The 21,763-nt window shown below is 37.4% G+C and overlaps 1 protein-coding gene across 1 annotated transcript in view; it reads right to left on the bottom strand.

Moving 5' to 3' along the window:
• The window catches only part of pamr1a (peptidase domain containing associated with muscle regeneration 1a), a 49,722-nt gene that overhangs the window by 2,129 nt on the left and 25,830 nt on the right, over positions 1-21,763 (bottom strand). Inside the window, exons 6-10 of the mRNA XM_030131213.1 lie at positions 16,438-16,635; positions 16,128-16,322; positions 15,648-15,714; positions 10,854-11,116; positions 6,945-7,279 (exon numbers count right to left, since the gene is read on the bottom strand). Coding sequence (XP_029987073.1) covers positions 6,945-7,279; positions 10,854-11,116; positions 15,648-15,714; positions 16,128-16,322; positions 16,438-16,635 — 1,058 coding nt within the window. The remainder of the gene's footprint in view (positions 1-6,944; positions 7,280-10,853; positions 11,117-15,647; positions 15,715-16,127; positions 16,323-16,437; positions 16,636-21,763) is intronic.

Genomic DNA, 21,763 nt, shown 5'->3' with positions numbered 1-21,763 from the left:
TGTGTAAATGATAAACTGAGGCAGAATAGTGTTAAAATACACTCATTTTTTTCAGTTTGTTCACGTTATTCACATTGTCTGAAAGGACAGTTTGTAGATGTAAACCTTTTCATAATGTAAATTTATTTTTTTTGCTCTAAAACATAGAGAAAAGTTTGGAGTTGACATTATTTCTATATTATTCTGTTATTATTTTACTGGTCCGGCCCACTGCAGATCTACTTTTGCTGAATCTGGGCCCTGAACTAAAATGAGTTTGACAGCCCTGCAGTAAACAGTTTACATCAGGGCTCTCAAACATGCGTCCCGGGGCCAAATGTGTCCCATCCCACCAAAGGTTCCAATCCGGCCTGTGGGATGAATTAGAAAAGTGGAAAAAGTCAAGGCTGTTGAACTCATTTTAGTTTAGGTTCAATATGATCTCAAGTAAAATAATAATAATAAACTACAAAAAATAATGACTCCATATTTTCTTCTCGGTTTGACGTGAAAAAAATAATATTACACTATGTCTACAAATAATGACAACTTCAAATTTGTGTCTTTGTATTAAAAAATAGCATTAAATTATGAAAATATTTACATTTACAAACAATCGTTTAAGACTAAAATGTGAATAACCTGAAGAAATGTGAACAACCTGAAACATCTAAAGAAAATTAGGCACAATTTTAACAATTTTCTTCCTGTTCCTCAGTGTTTAGTGTCTTTGTAGATCTGATCCATAATGCACATGGACTAATGAGAAGTGGAGGAAGAAGATTGTTAAAATTACACTGATTTTTGATAAGAAATTTCAGTTTTTTAGGTCATTCACATCTTTTTTTTTGGATAGTTTACAAAACTAAGTATTTTCATAATTTAATGGGGGGGCTTTTTGTACTAAAACAAAGACAAAAATGTGAAGTTGTCATTATTTCTAGGTTATTCTGTTCTTATTTTACTGGTTCGGTCCACTGCAGATCAAATCCAGCTGAATGTGGAACCTGAAAGAACATGAGTTTGAGAGCCCTGGTTTACCTGATAGTTAATGCAAATAAAACAAATCCAACATCCGTAAGTTAAATTATTTCATTACATGCTTTTATAAAGCTTTTCTATTCTTTCCTTATTCAACCTCTTGAAACTAAAAAATATTCGTACAGCTCTTCTCTTCCATCGCCAAAGAATTCCACATTCAAACACCCACAACACAAATACTCGTTTGCTTTACATCAGTCCTGACCCTCTGCTGTTTCAAATTAAACCCATTCTATGTTTTTCATCCTGTCATACTAAAACAAATAATCTCTGCAAATTTGCAGCAAAAGTCCGTTTCTCGCTCTAAACATAATCAGCAATGTCCTTAATTCAGCTAACTCTTTAAACTTAAACAATCCTGATTTAATAAACAACTCATTTGTATGAAAAATCAAGTTAGAATACATCCAAAATGTAAAAAAAAAAAAAAGAAAAAAAAAAAGACCTTATTAATCCCACAGGGAAATTATTGCGTGTTACAGTCGGTCCATTCAAGTCTAATAAAAAGTAGCAGGAAAGAAATGAGCAAAACAACAACAACAAAAATGGTAGTGAATTGTCTCCCTAGCAATTATGAATTATGTATCAATTAGGACTGTCAAACTTAACGCATTAACGTGGTGTGTATATATCGACTCAGGGTTAGCTGGCTGCAACTGATGGCATAAGAAGTTATAGAATAGAAGGTGTAAATAAAGAATAACAACATGCATAAATAAAATATAAGGCAAGAGAGAAACAGTTTGTGCCTCCTATATTTTTAACATGAAAACCAAATACAACCATTCCTGGTACAGGGTACATATATTAACCATTCAACTATTATTAACATATATTAGTAGTGTATTGTCTCCCAAGCAATTATGAATTATGTATTAATTACGGCTGTCAAAATTAACGCATTAACAGATTAATTTATCATCATAATTAATCTAATAAAAAATGTTAACGTAATTAACCCATCTGAGGTGCAGAATGACTCTGAACGTCTCTGCCAAAGCATTTGGGGCAGTTTGTCCAAGTTGAGTTAGCATCGCACATGCACAAAGGGGTAGTTGATCCAATAGGGACAGGCAGCAGAACCAACAAATGAATGACATTTAATAGTCATTAATTGAAATTAATCCACAGCAACCCAGTGATTCATCTGATTAAAAATGTTAATCGTGTGACACCACTAATTACCGTACTTTACGGACTATAAGCCACTACTTTTTTCTTGTTTTGAACCCTGCGGCTTATACAGCGATGCAGTTCGAGTATAGATTTATACGGGCTAACGTCCTCCAGGGGGCGCTCTAACAGGAAGCACAAAAGTGAGACAGACAGGAAGAGGAAGAGGTGATGAAGAGGAGGAGTTTGAAGCTGAACTTTGAACAATCATTTTGTGTGTCATGCACAAACCCTCATCATGGAAAACACACGAAGAAATGCATATGATGCAGCTTTGAAGTTAAAAGAATCGATGTGTCTGTAAAGAAGGAAATAGAGCTGCAGCACCGAAGTGCCATTGAGCAACAACGGAGGAGAGACATAGAAGGAGTGTGACGGAGCCTTTCTAATAATAATAATAATGGATTAAACTTGTGTAGCGCTTTTCTATGAACGCATACTCAAAGCGCACACAGTGGATCCATTACACTGGTCAACAACAAATGTATTGTTTCAGTTTTTTGAGCTGATTTAGGATCATTTTGGTGCTGAATCCAAAAATCACATTCATTTTACTCAGTCAGGTCAACTTTCTGAACTATGCTACATATTGGCTTTTGAACATTTTTGCTTACACTTATGGGCATTTTCACATCATATGATACAAAATTGTTTCATATTTCTTGCAATAAACGAGTTCTGAAGATTTTACTTTTGCCAATTTATGATGAATGCTTTTTTTAATATTACAGGCGAATGAAATGGCTTCGACTAGAAGATCTTGCAAAAATAAGCCTGACGTATTCTGCTACATCTGCGGTGAATACACCATTGTACCTAACAGGAATCCTGTTGGAAAATGATTTTTTTTCTCTTAAAACCTATTTTAGGTGAGAACTATATAAAAAAAATCAACTGATAAAGTCACAAAAATGTAATCGATTTTGTGAGAAGATCAAATTTTTCAAAATCAAATTAGCAAAAAAACCTGACCTGATGGAGAAAAACAGATGTCATTTTTGGATTTAGTGGTGCTCAGTTCAGTTGAAAAAACCGAGACAACTTGCAAAAAACATTTTTTTGTAACCCAGTGTAATTCATTCGCTTTCACATCCTCCCTCTGGTGGTGGTGAACTACATCTGTATCCACAGCTGTTCTGGGGGGGGGCAGACTGATGGAAGCATGGCTGCCAATCTGTGCCTACGGCCCCTCCCACCACCACCGAACATTCACACACCAGCGTGAGTAGCAGCACTGGAGGCAAGGGGGGTGAAGTGTCTTGCCCAAGGACACACCAGCACATGGACAGAGCGGGATTTGAACCGCCAACCCTTCGGTTATTGGACGACCCGCTCTACCATCTGAGCCATGGCCGCCCCTTTCTGAGGGTGTTCAACTCCGACACCGAAAAAGACGACTGCAGTGGTTTAATGAGCAGAAGAAGATGAACATACAGATCAGTGACTGTTCTGTTTTTGAACCAGCCTGTTCCTGCCGTTTTACTGCCGTGTTACAGACACTGTTTGGAAAAAAGCAGTGAAGGTACGGAAATAAATATTTAAATAATCTGTCTGTTTACCACCAGACTGAAAAACAGTTCTTTCCAACAGCAGTGAGGCTGTTGAACTCAGGCACTGCTCTGTAGCCTCTCACCCAGGGGAACGGATACACAAGCACCTAACTGCACCAAACTGCACCTTACTGCACCTTACTGCACCAAACTGCACCTTACTGCACCTAACTGCACCCTTACTGCACCTTACTGCACCTTACTGCACCTAACTGCACCTTACTGCACCAAACTGCACCCTTACTGCACCAAACTGCACCTAACTCACCCAAGTGCACCTAACTGCACCTTACTGCACCAAACTGCACCTAACTGCACCGTACTGCACCTAACTGCACCCAAGTGCACCTAACTGCACTTACTGCACCAAACTGCACCTAACTGCACCCTACTGCACCTACTGCACCTTACTGCACCTTACTGCACCTAACTGCACTAACTGCACCTTAACTGCACCTAACTGCACCTTACGTGCACTACTGCTACCCAAGGCACCTTAACTGCACCTTACTGCACCAAACTGCGCCTAACTGCCACCTTACTGCACCTAACTGCACCCAAGTGCACCTTACTGCACCTAACTGCACTTTACCCTTCACTCTGCTGTTTGCACTGTACTTCAGTGTCTACTGTGTATAGGTTAGGTTAGGTTGTAAATATGTGTTATTATTTTTATGTAGGTATTTTAAAGTATAATTTTAGACATATATTTTACTTATTTTAAATTAGCCTTAGTTTTAGTCAATTTTAATGTATTCATTTATTTATTAGTTATTCATTTTATTGAAATGGCAAATACGGGCCCTCAGAAACCAGTTTCGTTCTCTTCTTTGTGATGGAATGACAAATAAAACTCCTTTGAATTCTTTCTGTGTAAATATCTCATGCCACAACGTGGACACCTGCAGCTTATAGTCAGATGTGACTTATAGCCCAGAAAGTGATTGATGGATGGATGGATGGACAGATAGATATACCAAAACTACATATTAAAACAGTCTATTAACACACAGTTAAAACAGCAATTTGTACAATATGTACCAGTCAATGTATTATCAATATGATAATTATAGAAATATACATAATACATGTGTAAAAATATTGTTGTGTTATCTAAAATCATGTGGTTATAATGAGGAGTTGAACAGTGTGATGAGCGCAGACAGGACTGATTTCCTGTGTGGTTCAGTGGTGCATTTGGGTGGAATCAGTCTGTGACCAGTGTGTCCTGGCGTGGCTGAGTGGAACTGTCCAACACTGTCCTGATCTTGGACAAGGTTCGCCTCTCTAACACCACCGTCACAGAGTCCAACTCCATCCCCACACTAGTACTTTTAGCTGTTTTTAAAATAAGATGATAGGAGCCAATATGTGCAAATATTTCAAATCCTAGTTGAATATATTTGTTTAGTGGTAAAGCTTTAAGTGCACATACAAAAGCCTTAGGATTTCTGTCTGTTGCATTTACAAACAACAACTTATCCAGAAGATTATATTTGTTTAATGAAGAGTCCTTGCTTAATACTGCATCACTGTATCTGCCGTTTGGTGGATTTTACATTCAGAGTGAAGTTTTATGCACTGGATGACCAACAGATAAATATTTCTGATGTGATTTTGCTAAAAATCCAGGTGAGAGAGTGTCTGAACTTAGGACTTAAACAGTATCATAGATCTAAATTAAGTCTAGTTTAGAAAATTAATGCTAAAATATTATTATCTACAAATCTCTGCTATCTGGGAAATGATACGTGTGTTAAGTTTGGTGTTGTACTGCAAAACAAGGATGGTGAATAGGTGATAATATTTTAATAGTGGGTACATTTTCTTTGTCTTTTTTTTTTGAATTGCTAATTATTTGAAAAGCTAAATGCATTAGCTCTGATTTTGTATTTGTATTTATGTATTTGCATGTATAAGTAAAGCTTTGTGGGAAGTGAGCCCTCTTCGTATTCGTATTTTTTAACTCATTATGAAAAAAATACTATATATCTCATTTTTTCTTTATAAGACATTACAACTAATACCAGGGCTATACTGTAGCTGTAATTTAACTACAAGTTTAAATATCATATATTCAACCTTGTTTTCCTAGCAAATACACAAGATTTTTTTCTTTTTTCCTTTTTAAATGAGACCATCTGTACAACTTTTTAATTTGAGAATATTCAATCTTAAATAAGTGCACTTTTCTTTCTGGTTATGTGTACAATTTGGCTATATTGTTGGCATTTTTTTTCCAGTTTTAATGATACAATGTGTGTTAAGTTTGGTGTTGTACTGCAAAACAAGGATGGTGAATAGGTGATAATATTTTAATAGTGGGTACATTTTCTTTTTTTTTATTTGAATTGCTAATTATTTGAAAAGCTAAATGCATTAGCTCTGATTTTGTATTTGTATTTATGTATTTGCATGTATAAGTAAAGCTTTGTTTGTGGTAAGTGAGCCTTCTTTGTATTATTCATATTTTTTTAAGTCATTTTGAAAAAATCTATATATCTCATTTTTTCTTTATAAGACATTACAACTAATACCAGGGCTATACTGTAGCTGTAATTTAACTACAAAGCTTAAATATTATATATTCAACCTTGTTTTCCTAGCAAATACACAAGATTTGTTCTTTTTTCTTTTTTGAATGAGACCATCTGTACAACTTTTTAATTTGAGAATATTCAGTCTTAAATAAGTGCACTTTTCTTACTGGTTATATGTACAACTTGGCTATATTGTTGGCATTTTTTTTTCCAGTTTTAATGCTGATTACAGACTTTCAGTGAGTAGACTTTTATTGTACTTTTATGAAATCTTGCCAAGCCAATGTGCTTATCTTTCTTTTTTTTTATTATTATTTTATTTTTATTTTTTTGCTTAATGCTGCTTAACACAATACAATTTGCTTATACTTATGAATATCTGGCTTGTTTCTAGTTGGGTAGATCTGCAGTGTAGGCTTTTCTCCTCAGTGTTTTTATTTGTTTTTTTTTTTTTTTTTTTTTTTTTTACTATATTGTAATTTTTATTATTAGCCTATATTTCTGTATGCTGCTTGGAGATACTGTTGGTGTGCTGAATAATAATAATATTTGTGTGGTATCTGAAGCAAGGCTATTAATAAAAAGGGAGAAAAATGAATAAAACGTACACAGTAAAATATCTAAATTCATTAGCTGAGCTTTGTAAATGGCAGAAGTGTACCCTGAGGTGGTGCAGACTTTTCATGGGCTTCTTAACTGCCTGAGCGCCTACAACCATCTTCACATGCGCCGGCTGAAGTGGCTGCCGCCGCTTCCTGTCCGCCACACACTGAGCTGCCACCAGAACACTGCGTTGGCTGAGCAGAGCGCCGCTGCAGGCCAGCTTCCAGAACGTGGACTCTTCGGAGGCCTCCTGCTGGTCGGACGTGGACGTGTCACGGGGCCTGTGGGAGCCGGCAGCCCCATCAGGAGCTAAGCGGATATAAATGGCTGCGTGCCACGGCCACTGAGTGTCCGTCATGTTGGATGTGCTGAAAGAGTCCAATTTGCCGCACACTGTGTCAAGATAACAAAGTGGAAGGAAAAGAAAGACGTCAAAGAGGGATTGATGATGATGAATGATAATTTCAGGGCCAAATCACAGGAAAAGGTGAACACACAATGCTGTGTTTGTCAGAAGCATACATGGCTGTTGGAAGGATTTATTGTGAAGCTTTGTGTGAGATGTTACCAAATCACTGTCGTCTTGTTCAAGGACGAGGCCTATAACACACCCAGCGAATGTCACACTCGGCATTTATCAAAAAAATTATGTGAATATAAATGCTCAGACTGAAGAGAACATGAGGTTTACATGTGTTTAAGGCAGTGTTTTTCAACCTTTTTTTGCTCCTGACCCCATTTTAACATCACAAATGTAATGTAAACATCTGCTTTTATGTCAAATATTTGAGTATAGTTTTAATTCATTACAATTTTAATTTTATATCCCTAATATTTGGAACCAATATTCACTTTTAAAGTCTTTGAAAAGGTTCGTTAAGCATCTGTGTGTTATTCATGCAATAAATTATATACATTTTTCAAATCGGATTTTATATATATTTTTGTGTTTTCTGTCCTTTTATGTTTTTATAGTAGGTTAAAGAGAAAAAATAATAGACAAATGATATAGATGAAGTTGTGCTGAAAAAACAGATCCCAAACATGGGTATAGTAAACATTTGTTTATATAGTATATAAAGGCCAAATCAAAAGGACTGAAAAACAGACAAAATAGACTCAGACCACTAAGGGTTAATATTTGAATGTTTCTGCAACAGAAGGGACATTGTGCCGATTAGTTTATTTAGTTTTTGTGTTGTTGTTTTTTTTTCAAAATACAACTTGGTTAAATTATTTCAGTGTGTGTATTAGTACTTTTTGAACATTTTGAGCACAATTTCAACAATACTGTGATAATAATGATAACCGTGATAATTTTGGCCACAATAAGTGTGATATGAAATTCTCATATCGTTCCATCCGTAGTGGTGACACATATTCAATCAAAATGTCAGAGTAAACATTTGCAGTAATTGATCTCTCGAAGAAAAATGGAGCAGTGATTGGATTGCACGTGATCTCACAATGCGAATAAAAACTTCCATAACCACTGAGTACATAGAACAAACCTGATTAACGTATCTCATCAACTGCTTTTATAATAATTTTTAAACTGTAAAGGGACATCCTGTATATGGTTTACAGAGGCAGGCGTTTGTTAGTCAAATCCATTTCTAAGATAACAGTAGGTAACGTTTGAAGGACAGAGGAGATGGCATGAAGAACTCTGAAGGGACCGTGTGGATTTTTGTAGGAAACGCCACCTGAGTCCTCCACTCAAAAATCCGTTTACAGGCTGTTATCAAGGACAACAAGGCAACCGAGACTTCAGAATACAGTTAGTGCACTTCACCAACTGACTCTTTCACAGACCGCAATAAAAGCTAAACATGAACACATGGGCATACGTGAACGCTAGATACAGAATCTTTAAGTGAACACTAACGCACAGATAAAAACAAACAAGTCAATATATTCTGGGCTGCAGTTTGCCCAAACATTCAGACAGTACAGAGGAGTTGTAACATGTTTAGATGCCATCAGGCTAAGGCTAAGCCAGTGTTTTTCAACCTTGGGGTCGGGACCCCACGTGGGGTCACCTAGAATTCAAATGGGGTCACCTGAAATTTCTAGTAATTGATTAAAAAAAAAAAAAAAACAACTTACTACTTAAAAATCTATGGTGAGTAGACAGAGACAATCCCAGTCCATAACAGACATGACAAACTGTGGTTGTGAAACTGCAGCGCTGTGGTTCTGTTTGTGTCACATGTTCACTGTGGTCAGTTTCAGATGCTGCAGCTCTTTCATAATTCATAGTTTCAGTTCTTGTTTGTTCAGTATTAATTGTCCTCCTTGTAAATCCCAGCTGGACTGACTGGACAGATCCTGAGCCTTTGTGCAGTAATCTACACCTGGATTTACTGCCTCTGTCCACAATAACAGACATTATACAGACTAAATGTGTCTAAAATTAACGTTTATTTGAAACATAGTACAGCAAACTATTACATGATCAAAAAAAAATTAATTTTAGCAAAAAAAAAGTCTCCGTTTTGAATATCTGGGGTCGCCAGAAATTTGTGATGTTAAAATGGGGTCATGAGCCAGAAAAGGTTGGAAACCACTGGACTAAACTGTGGTACAGCTATAGAGGTATTATCCATTCATACTGATTTAGAATATTTTATTTTGGTTTTAAACAGGCAAATAAAATTATTCAAATATATCTATGGGCACATCACTAGTTCTAAGCTGAGATTTAACAACTGAAAACTTAATATTTTTACATATTCATATTAATCAGATACATGTACTATAGGTCTAGTTTTCACATTAAACTCAGCATTAACTTTAGATTTTACATTCATTTAACACTTAACGATAAAGATATTATGTAAAGCTAGAGTATTGTTAAATAAAGTTGAGACAATTAACTCTGGCTTTTAAATGCGCTTAAATGTCTGATATCACACCTGATTATTATAATGTATTGATTTGCTGTGTAGTATTGCTACATGGCACGGTTAATTCAAGCTAATTCACATTCAGATGTTCCTTTTGAAGATGGTGGTGTTATGGTTTCCATCCTTCTACATGTAGGATTTAAGTTTGTTTTCTTGTTTTTATTTGGGGTGGGCATACTATTATGGTATGTCTGAGGTAATAAGTATTCCCTTTGTGGTGCCAAAAAAAATCAGTATTTTAATCAAAAGTATTCAATCTGTATTCAGAAGTATTTAACCTGTATTCATTTGCATGCCAGAAGTTATTCTTAGTGTAATGTGTGGATTGTACCAGAGTAACTGACTTTTTTTCCTGGGAGAACCACAAAAGAACGAACACGTGAAGCCATCGAAAGAACACGTGAAATTGTGGAAAGTTACAAAACGGGGCCGGCAGAAAGAGCATGTGAGCTCGTGGAAAGTTTCGGCAAACGTGGTGCACAAAAGAAGTACACCTGAGGGAAAATTTTGGACATTGTGGGAAATAATTTACATTTTCTGGGAAAAAGTTTAATATTAATGTATGATAAATTAATACTGGGAATTAGCTGCATATGTAAATTCTCTGACCAATCCTGACAGACACCAAGAAAACCATACCCTATCAGAGACAAGCTAAAAAAGGGGGTTTCTGACGTGACTAGATTAATGTTCAAAATATGATCAGAATGGGTGTGGTTTGTAGCTAAACCCAACCTACTTCTGAAAATATAAAAATGGTCTCCTGGGGCGAAAAGTCAGTTGCTTCTGCAGATGTCAGTTCAGTGTTTTATGCATGAATAAACACTTTATGCGGCTCCAATTCTGTTCGATCTCTGACTTTGACTTGACTCTGTGTGCATTTACTGGATGAAGCTCCGCTACATAGATGGGAGCACAGAGACGTAAATTCAACATGCCAGAGCACAGTGAGGAACAGCGTCAAAGGGACCAAAGATGTCTCCCACCTGCGGCCGTAAATTTTTCACGACACCTTCATCCCAAAGCAGAGTATTCTTATTTGACAGTTCTAGTTTCACCTGGAGAGCAGGAAAAATGGCGTCCGCTCCACCTGCCGTTCTTCATACAGGTGCGTCTGGAGCTGCCTGTGTGGCGGTACAGCGGGGAAGCGCATTTATAGTCGATACTGGTGTGAACAGGGTAAAGCCCACGGGGGAGGTCATCCGGAGCGCTGTCATCGTTTCCAAATGGTCCATCTGGTCTAAGGGGGACGAAGCCCACTGACAGCAAGTCCTGCATGTTGAACCTGGATGAGAGGCCGAGTCTTTGGACTAAACTCATTCTGTGGCAAAGACAGTTTGTTATTACAGATCATTAGCCACACATAAATAATCTCACATGGCCTACGAAACTTTACAGTGTTAGCTAAATCCACTGTTAGCAACGCATCCTTACACCATATAAAATGTATAGTAACATATAGTAATTTTGGCAGTTTGTTTAATGCCAGTAGCACAAATTATATCAAAGTGGACATAGCCAATAAAATAACCCACTGGTTTGGAAAGGACCATTTTGGCTGATGTGGTCGTTGCTTTTTGAAGCCACAGATGACCATATTTGGACAAGAGGGTGGAGCAGAGGAAGTGTGAGGGATGATGGGTGACCGTCATCGAACTAATACTTTCACAAACTTACTGAAAATGGTTCAGCTAATGTTAAGTTGTTGTTGTTAATGTTAATATTGAATTAATGAAATCACCTGGTATTACAAAAATGTCATCATTAAATTAAGTTACAATTAAACTGACACTTTGTCAACGTTAAGTTCAGCTAAAGTTCAGCTACTTGCTGACATTTACCGTACTTTCCGGACTATAAGCCGCTACTTTTTTCTGGTTTTGAACCCTGCAGCTTATACAGCGATGCAGCTCGAGTATAGATTTGTACGGGCTAACGTCCTCCAGGGGCGCGCTAACAGGAAGCGCAAAAGAGACAGACAGGAAGAGGAAAAGGTGATGAAGAGGAGGAGTTTGAAGATGAACTTTTAGCAGTCATTTTGCGTGTCATGCACAAACCCTCATCATGGAAAACACACGAAGAAATGCATATTTTGCCGCTTTTAAGTTCAAAGAATTGATGTGTCTGTAAAGAAGGAAATAGAGCTGCAGCACCGAAGTGCCATTGAGCAACAACGGAGGAGAGACGTAGAAGGTGTGGACAGGGCCTTTGAGGATGTTCAACTCCGACACTGAAGAAGATGACTGCAGTGGTTTAATGAGCAGAAGGAAGATGAAGATAAAGCTCAGTGACTGTTCTGGGTTTTTGAACCAGCCTGTTCCTGACGTTTACTGCCGTGGTACAGACACTGTTTGGAAAAAAGCAGTGAAGGGATGGAAATAAATATTTAAATAATGTCACAACGTGGACACCTGCGGCTTATATTCTGGTGCGCCTTATAGCCTGGAAAGTACGGTAACTGTGTAACACTCCTGTTATATATGTAGAAATAATCACATTAATTAATAGACTAACAGACAGGCCAGTATTTTTACTGTTAGACTTCAGCTGTGTAACAAAATCCTTTATCTTCTTGGTGTATTTCCACACCTTTAACCCATAAAGACCCAAACAGCCCGCAGTGACACAAACCACCTACTGATCTAAACTGTTTAATACCTGTTGATCCACTAAACCTGTCAATCCATGTAAATAATCTGTGTAAAATACAGTTTGTCATCTTTTCTTGGTCATCAGACATGACCCATTTGGACGTTCAGAGGCTCTGTAGTGAACATGGAAACACCGTCATCTTGTACAAGGTAGATTCACCAGTAAAACCCATGGAGTTGGATCAATGTCAGTGGATGGACACATATGTTTTCACATTCATTTAATAATATCTCTGCTGAAAAAAAGGAAACTTTTTCTTCATTTTTCTCTGTTCTGACATAATTAACTTTGAAATGTACTCTGACTTTTCATGAATGTGAACATGATCTGTGACTGAAATACAGGAAAATACCTTATTTCCACCAAAAAATGCAAAATGCAGATCACAATATGATTTAAAAACTGTGATTAATCAGTTAATAAAGGTAGAAATAGAGAAAAATTCATTTGGGAACTGCCACAAAAGTAGCACTGGGTCCAAACTAAGGCCTGAAACACGGTTTATATTTTTGTTACACTGTGTACATTTGGTTTGGTTTGGTTCATCACTACTGTAACAGCCTTCTCACTGGACTCTCTAAACCAGCTGTCAGACAGCTGCAGTCCATCCAGAACGTTCCTGCTGGGGTCCAGACTAGAACCAGGAAGGACCACCATATCAGTCCTGTGCTCAGATCTGTGCACTGGCTTCCTGTGGCTCAGAGAATAGACTTTAAAACAGCTCTGCTGGTCTACAAGTCTGTCCATGGTCTAGAACTGAAGTACATCTGGGACATGCTGGTCCCATATGAACCATCTGGGACCCTAAGATCCTCAGGGACTGGTCTTTTGCTGGTCCCAGAGTCAGGACTAAACAGGGTGAAGCTGTGTTTCAGTTCCATGTGTTTCAGTTCTGTGTTTCAGTTCTGTGTTTCAGTTCTATGTGTTTCAGTTCTGTGTTTCAGTTCTATGTGTTTCAGTTCTATGTTTCAGTTCTATGTGTTTCAGTTCTTTGTGTTTCAGTTCTTTGTGTTTCAGTTCTGTGTTTCAGTTCTATGTTTCAGTTCTATGTGTTTCAGTTCTATGTGTTTCAGTTCTATGTTTCAGTTCTATGTGTTTCAGTTCTATGTGTTTCAGTTCTTTGTGTTTCAGTTCTGTGTTTCAGTTCTATGTTTCAGTTCTATGTGTTTCAGTTCTATGTTTCAGTTCTATGTGTTTCAGTTCTTTGTGTTTCAGTTCTTTGTGTTTCAGTTCTTTGTGTTTCAGTTCTGTGTTTCAGTTCTATGTTTCAGTTCTATGTGTTTCAGTTCTATGTGTTTCAGTTCTATGTTTCAGTTCTATGTGTTTCAGTTCTATGTGTTTCAGTTCTTTGTGTTTCAGTTCTTTGTGTTTCAGTTCTATGTTTCAGTTCTATGTGTTTCAGTTCTTTGTGTTTCAGTTCTATGTTTCAGTTCTATGTGTTTCAGTTCTATGTTTCAGTTCTGTGTTTCAGTTCTATGTGTTTCAGTTCTTTGTGTTTCAGTTCTTTGTGTTTCAGTTCTGTGTTTCAGTTCTATGTGTTTCAGTTCTATGTGTTTCAGTTCTATGTGTTTCAGTTCTTTGTGTTTCAGTTCTGTGTTTCAGTTCTATGTTTCAGTTCTATGTGTTTCAGTTCTTTGTGTTTCAGTTCTTTGTGTTTCAGTTCTATGTTTCAGTTCTATGTGTTTCAGTTCTATGTGTTTCAGTTCTATGTGTTTCAGTTCTATGCAGCTGAACTCTGGAACAGTCTTCAGACAGACCTGAACTGTGACAGTGTTTGAGTCCAGGCTGAAAACAGCTGTTCAACTGTGCACAGAACAACTGAAAGGGTTCTATCTGACCTCTGACCTTTTACTCTATTTTAATTGATTATTATTTATGTTTTATTGATTATGTTTTAATTGTAATTGTGTGTTTTTAACCTGTCTCTTTTCCATTTTTGTAAAGCACTGTGAATTGCCCTGTGTATGAATTGTGCTGTACTAATAAATCTGCCTTGCCTTCATTTTGATTTCACTCTGGACATTTTCGGAGCAGACTAACACGTCCTGCCTTTATCATCTATATTGGCTGTGTCTCCATAGCATACTGTTAATTTGGTCATTTATAACATCTGCTTTCTCTTTGAGCTTTAGTTAGGATGCCAAAGGCAGGTTCACGTCTTACAAATAACTACTGAACGACAGAAAAATGTTCCTTATTTCAGCCGTAATGTTTGTCATCCATCCATCTTTTCAGATGTTGATATTCAGAAGGATTTGCTCTTTAGTCCAACAAATTACCAGACGTCCACTGATAATACTTTGTGAATGGGGCTTAATTATACCAGAGCTTTATGCTTGGAAAAATCCTTCTTATTCAGTGCACAGAAGCTATAAAACTCTGACTCACTAGAAAGAACATGCTGTGAATTCTACTCAATCAACCTACACAGCGCACAGAAAAACCTATCATTAGCCTTATGGTCTGATTATTAGCCCCTATAGCTAATAACAAAGAATAAGAAAGAAACCACCAACACACTTATTACAAAAGTAGAATGGACCAGAGTGATTGAGACTAGGATTTATTTTTAAGTGATGGGTGATATTAAACTTTAGATGGGCTTCAGTTTCAAACTATGGTTGTTGGATTTATAATCTATACATCATCCCCTCTTTCCATGAGTCTAACCCAGAGACATTTGGTTCAATGAGTTAGCAGCACTACACAGTATCTAAATAAATTATTATTATTGTATTGTCTCCTCAACCCCCTGCTGTTTACTGTTATATTCTATGTTTGTAGTTATATTGTTTAGAGTTATATTCTATTTTTTGGGGGGGGGGGTATTTTTTATCTCTGACAAGTGTAACGGCAGAGGTTATGTTTTCATCAGGGTTTGTCTGTCTGTCTGTTAGCAAGATAACTCAACAAGTTATGGATGGATTTTCAGGAAATTTTCAGGAAATGTTGATACTGGCACAAGGAACAAATGATACAATTTTGGTGGTAATGCTGGGGGGGGGGGGTGATCTGCCTTGGCGGAGGTCTGCGCTCTCCGAGTGCTCCTCTAGTTTCAACTATGTTCATTTTCCACCGTGGGGCCTTAGAGTTTTGTAATTTCAGTTTTCTGTATGCGATGTACATATGGCAAAAACTGACAATAAAGCTGACTTTGACTTTAAATGACGTAAATAAAAATACAAGGTCAAAAGTAATACCTCGACTGTAGATTTGGCCTCACAACACTTTGCTGCACAAGTTCCGACACTTTGGGTTCACGGCAGGCTGCAGGAACAAATCCACCAGGTAACAATTACCGCATAAGAAGTGTCTGAACTCCAACATAACGGGGTGTGTGAATGAGCAAAATGAATGAGCAAAAGGGTAAGGGTTCCAGGCTAAACAAGAATAATTATATGTATAAAACATCCAGTGCAAAATACTCATTATGAAGAATAATTAAAGCCATTACTGACACTTGTTTGGATTCACTCACACTGTGATCACTGCACTGTGTAAATGTTCATCCTCTCACATGTTTTCATGTAAAGTGGGGTGTCAGGTAAACTAATAGTGGGACGTACTGTATGCTAGAAACATTTTGTGTCATCCCTGCAAAGTAATGAAGTGGAAAAACAGTCCACTCTGTGTGCTTAATAGTGTGTTCCCAGCTCTAATGTGTTTTTGAAAACAGCTACCTCTCACACACTTGGGTGGCCTGCTACTCCAGGATCCATTAGAAAGGCAGGTACTCCGATGGTTTCCACTCAAAATGTAGGAGTTTTTACAGAAAAACTCAACCTCCTCAGCACTCCCAGTTGTCTCAGTAACTGGTCTGTAGAAACCATTGTGCAATTTAGACGGAGGAGAACACCGGAGCCGACTTGTTTGACCTGTGTGGGCATGGATTCAGGAGAAAAAGAGGTCAAATGATGAGAGAATGACAACTGTGGCTGTTACACTGTACAAATCAAAAGGGTTTAAGCGTAGGAACGGTGGGATAGATACCTTTAACACATGTTGGAGCTGTGCCACTCCATGTACCATTAGGCAGACAGGTCTGCTGCTGGGAGCCCATCAGTGTAAAAGGCGGATGGCACTGGTACTCCACTGAGAACAGCTCCCCCTTTGGCTCATAAACACGCACAACATGTCCATTCACTGGCTGCTCTGGAGGTGCACATGCTGGCTTCCTGACAGGTGAAACTGTGGACAATTGTTTTAGCTGTCATAAGTAAAAAATACAGTAGTACGACTTCATAGTTTTCAGTCACATGACTGGTGTCCTGGAGGGTAAAACACCAGTCTAACATAACAGCCAAAAGGGGACCAACAAGACCCCTGCACAGTGAGTTTGTTTTACAAACTGATATTTCCACCCCTAAACAAATGAAACACGTTATGTGAACAGTCCATTTAGAGTTCCATTTTGGTGATATTTACAAAATTGGATATTGTAGACCTCAGGTGTCAAACATGCGGCCCAGGGGCCAAATCTGGCCCACCAAAGGATCCAATCTGGCCCATAGGATGGATTTGTGAAATACAAAAATTATACTGAAGATATTAACAAGTGAGGGTGTCAAAATCCTTTTCATTCAAATTCCACATACAGACCAATTAGATAAAACACCAATTAAACACCTTTAAAATGGAATGTCAATCATCACATGGAGCCTATTTAGTCATTCAAACATTGGTGTTTCAAAAGAATGCCAAAAACATAACAGAGCCAGTCTGTTGAACGGCTCTTTTCAGTCAACGGCTCCTGATTGAACGACTCCCTTCAAAGAACCAACAGTCCCATCACTAATGGTAACTTCTATTTTCTACATGGCAATCAAATTTCACCAAGGTAATAAAGTCTTGTTAGATCCTCCAATAACACTAAGGCTGAAAGGTTAAATTTCAGAGTATTTCCGAGTTCCCTATAAAGGGTTAAGCAATAATATGAAGGTTAAGGCTACTACAATATATACAACCTGGCCAACAAAACCATCAAACACTCAGTATTACATTGGCCTGCCTCTGGTTTTGATTACACTCTGCATTCAGCATCTCTGCACTGACGGTGTCCTGCCACTGACGTTCAGACCTGGTCCTTCAGTACGTTCAGATAGTCAGCTGACCCCACTTTATGGACACATACTGTTGAACCTAGACCTGACCAACTGGACCAACCCCAGATCATAACACTGCCCCCACAGGTTTGTACTATAGGCACTAGGCATGATGGGTAATCACTGCCCCCACAGGCTTCTACTGTAGGCACTACACTGCAAAAAAGGGCTGTCTAAAAGCAAAATGAAAACATTAAATCTGAGGAAAAGGGTACTCAAAACAAGTGAAATACGTCCATGCAGCAAGATCATTTCACTCGACACGATTTCTTGAGTTAAGAAAATCTAGAAATAAGTACGTCTACAGATGTATGAACACTTAAAATAAGAAATTAAGTCTTCTAAATCTAAGTTTTGTTTTGTTTTTTTATCTTGGTAAGAACCAAATAATTTGCAGTGGCATGATGGGTAATCAGTGCCCCCACAGGCTTGTACTGTAGGCACTAGGCATGATGGGTAATCACTGCCCCCACAGGCTTGCGCTATAGGCACTACACTGAAAAAAAGGGCATATAAAAACAAGATAAAAACACTAAATCTGAGGAAAAAGGTACTCAAAACAAATGAAATATCTGTCCATGCAGCAAGATCATTTCACTTGACAAGATCTCTTGAATCAAGAAAATAGAGAAATAAGTACATCTACAGATGTATGAAGACTTTAAATAAGAAATTAACTCTTAATACAAGATAAATTATCTAACACTTCTAAATCTAAGTTGTTGCTATTTTATCTTGGTAAGAACCAAATAACTTTCAGTGTAGGCATGATGGGTAATCAGTGCCCCCACAGGCCTGGACTGTAGGCACTAGGCATGATGGGTAATCAGTGCCCCCACAGGTTTGTACTGTAGGCACTAGGCATGATGGGTAATCAGTGCCCCCACAGGCCTGGACTGTAGGCACTAGGCATGATGGGTAATCAGTGCCCCCACAGGCTTGTACTGTAGGCACTAGGCATGATGGGTAATCAGTGCCCCCACAGGCCTGGACTGTAGGCACTAGGCATGATGGGTAATCAGTGCCCCCACAGGCCTGGACTGTAGGCACTAGGCATGATGGGTAATCAGTGCCCCCACAGGCCTGGACTGTAGGCACTAGGCATGATGGGTAATCAGTGCCCCCACAGGCCTGGACTGTAGGCACTAGGTGTGACTTCATCTGCGTCTCCTCTCATCCTGACTCAACCGTCATCACTCTGGGTTAAAGAATTTGCTGCAGCTGAAACTTATTTATCAGTGCAGTAATTCTTCAGCAGAAGGATCTGAACTGTTTGCAGAGTTAAATCCAGGTGGGGACATCTTCTGAAATGTAAACAAACCACTGAACCACCCAGGCCTTTGTGTGTGGGATCAGAATGAGCAGAGGCACAGCCCAGCGTTCACTTCTCCACTTAGTGAAAAACTCAGACATTAAAGCTAAAAAGACTCGATCAAACTGTTGGCAGCCACAGAAAGCCCTGTATCGCCCTCCAGATGTGCCTTCTTACAAAGATGTGAATTACCATGGAAACTGAACAAATAGTATGGAAAGACTTTTCACAAATTTACAGTTTATTCCATGAATGAGATAAAGTTATCTACATAAATAAAAGGAATATTACTACATGAAACATTCTGCATGGCACTCCATAAAGGCAATAAACACATGCCCCTGTTTTCTGTAGTAAAAGCCAGTTTTTAATACTTGGAGGCTCAACAGTGAACATAATATTTCTGTTTAGTTTTTATCTTAATGTGAAACTAATTAAGTATCATCTGCAGAAGCCACATATGGAGCTGGCTGCTTTTAAAGCACTATTCTACTCAATAAACAGGGCTGCAGCACCAGGCATTAGGGACTCAACAAATTATGTTTTGGACTAGAGGTGAGTCCAAACCCAGATCCAATTCAGTTGCTGACATTAGTGTCTTTTCATTTGCATATACAATAACGTCTTTTGGATGGGGTCTGTTCAATAAAATACCTCAACAGGCAGAATGTGGATGGAAAAGAAAGCAGAGGTACACAGTCCAGGGCTTTGATATCACACACCCCCATAAGTTTTTAGATTCAGACAATTAAAAAAAAAAAAAAACACTCTTTTGGCATCAGTTAAGAACAGATCATGGTCTGGTTTAAATATGAATAAATACATTTAGTATTTTTTAAATGAAACTTGTTTTTTTCTTAACTGTGACCAAGGAATCTTGCTGTAAAAATCACAAAATATACGGCATGAGCTGAATTTCTGAGACCAGCTGAACCGTACCATTAAAGCGTAACACACTGTAATGTTCATGTAATCATATACATTAGGATAAAAATCATAGCTTTGATCCAGAATTGCATGTGTGATTTGTATGAATATATAACTGTGCAAACTGCTGACAGTCGCACAAAGGTTTTTGTTTTTTTGTTTTTTTTTATCCATAATGATATGTTACCAATAAAAAATAAAATTATATATATATATATATATATATATATATATATATATATGTAATTTTATTTTTGGTCGTATGTATATATATATATATATATATATATATATATATATATATATATATATATATATATACATATGACCAATTAGTTTATTGAAAGTCATGAGAATTTATTTGCCACAAGAAAATGTCCATAATAGAAAATGTTTTTATTCTATGTGTCCTCCTTCTTTCTCAATAACTGCCTTCACACGCTTCCTGAAACTTGCGCAAGTGTTCCTCAAATATTGGGGTGATAACTTCTCCCATTCTTCTTTAATAGTATCTTCCAGACTTTCTGGTAATAGTTTTGCTCATAGTCATTCTCTTCTTTCCATTATAAACAGTCTTTATGGACACTCCAACTATTTTTGAAATCTCCTTTGGTGTGACGAGTGCATTCAGCAAATCACACACTCTTTGACGTTTGCTTTCCTGATTACTCATATGGGCAAAAGTTTCTGAAAAGGTATGGATAATAGTGTTAGGTATGATTATGACATCAATACATGTTTGGTTTCAAAACAATTGACGTAGTGCCTGCTGAGAAAAAACAACTAAATGTTCATTGTAAATTTTGCTTCCCCACCCTGTATGTATGTAAGTATGTATGTATGTATATATATATCACATTTTACTGTTACAGGATAGTTTGCAAATGTAAATATTTTCAGAATTCAATGTTATTTTTTGCACTAAAACAAAAAAAAAATTAAGTTGTTAATTCTAGATTTTTTTTGGCTTAATTCAAGATTTTTTTTTACATTATTGACGATTTTTTTTTGGCTTAATTCAAGATTTTTTTACTTAATTGAAGATTTTTTTTTTTTTTTGCTTAATTCAAGATTTTTTCCTTAATTCAGTCTAAGTTTTTTTCTTGCTTAATTCAATTCAAGACTGTGGAATTTTTGCATTTGGCAAAAACATCCCAGGGGCCGAACTGGACCCTTTACAAAACTAACTAAAACAGATAAAAATGATGGATAAAATTCTCTTAGTTTTCATCTTTGTCAATGTCGGATTGATACAAAATCGATTTATTTTGCTCGAGCAATTTTCTGTGCTGTCACCATACGACACTTTTTGGTCCGTCACTTGTGTTCACTCGTGGTTTCCAGTCGTCTTCTGGTCCCCACTCTACCTGGAAACATGGAGACTAAAGCAGCAGAGTCCTGTCTGGGATTGATTTGAATACGACCACAGAGAAGAAGAGAAAAGATATAAAAAACTAAAACTAAACTAAAACTAAGCATTTAGAAAATAATGAAAACTAATAAAAGCTAGCAAACCTGCTCTAAAAACTAATTAAAACTAAGTGAATTAGAGAAAAAAAAAAGTCAAAACTGAATAAAACTAGAATGAAAAATCCAAAACTATTAGAACCTTGGCTCGAAGTTCAACGAAAATGTCATTTCCTGAATATAAATGAGAACAAAATAAAGCCTCATAACCTGGATAGTGGTGTGTATGTAAGCAGAATCCTTTTCAATACCCACATTAATCCTTCTGGTCCTAGTGGGATGTATTATAAACCTTCTGGGCTTCTCTAACATTTAGGCCACCACTTCCTCTTAAAGGTAGATTCCTCAAAATTAATTAAAAACAACTAAAGCCCTTAATTCCTATATATTGCTGAGCAAACCCAAGTATTTAACCCTCTGGTACCCCGTCCACCAAGGCCCTTACTAAGTACCAAGTGTGCCTTCTGGCACATTTGTGGAATAATGTCAAAACATTGTTCATACAGTT

This window comes from Sphaeramia orbicularis, chromosome 3 (genome assembly GCF_902148855.1).
Source record: "Sphaeramia orbicularis chromosome 3, fSphaOr1.1, whole genome shotgun sequence".
Taxonomy (NCBI): Eukaryota; Metazoa; Chordata; class Actinopteri; order Kurtiformes; family Apogonidae; genus Sphaeramia; species Sphaeramia orbicularis.
This window is presented reverse-complemented; position numbering and strand designations above follow the sequence as displayed.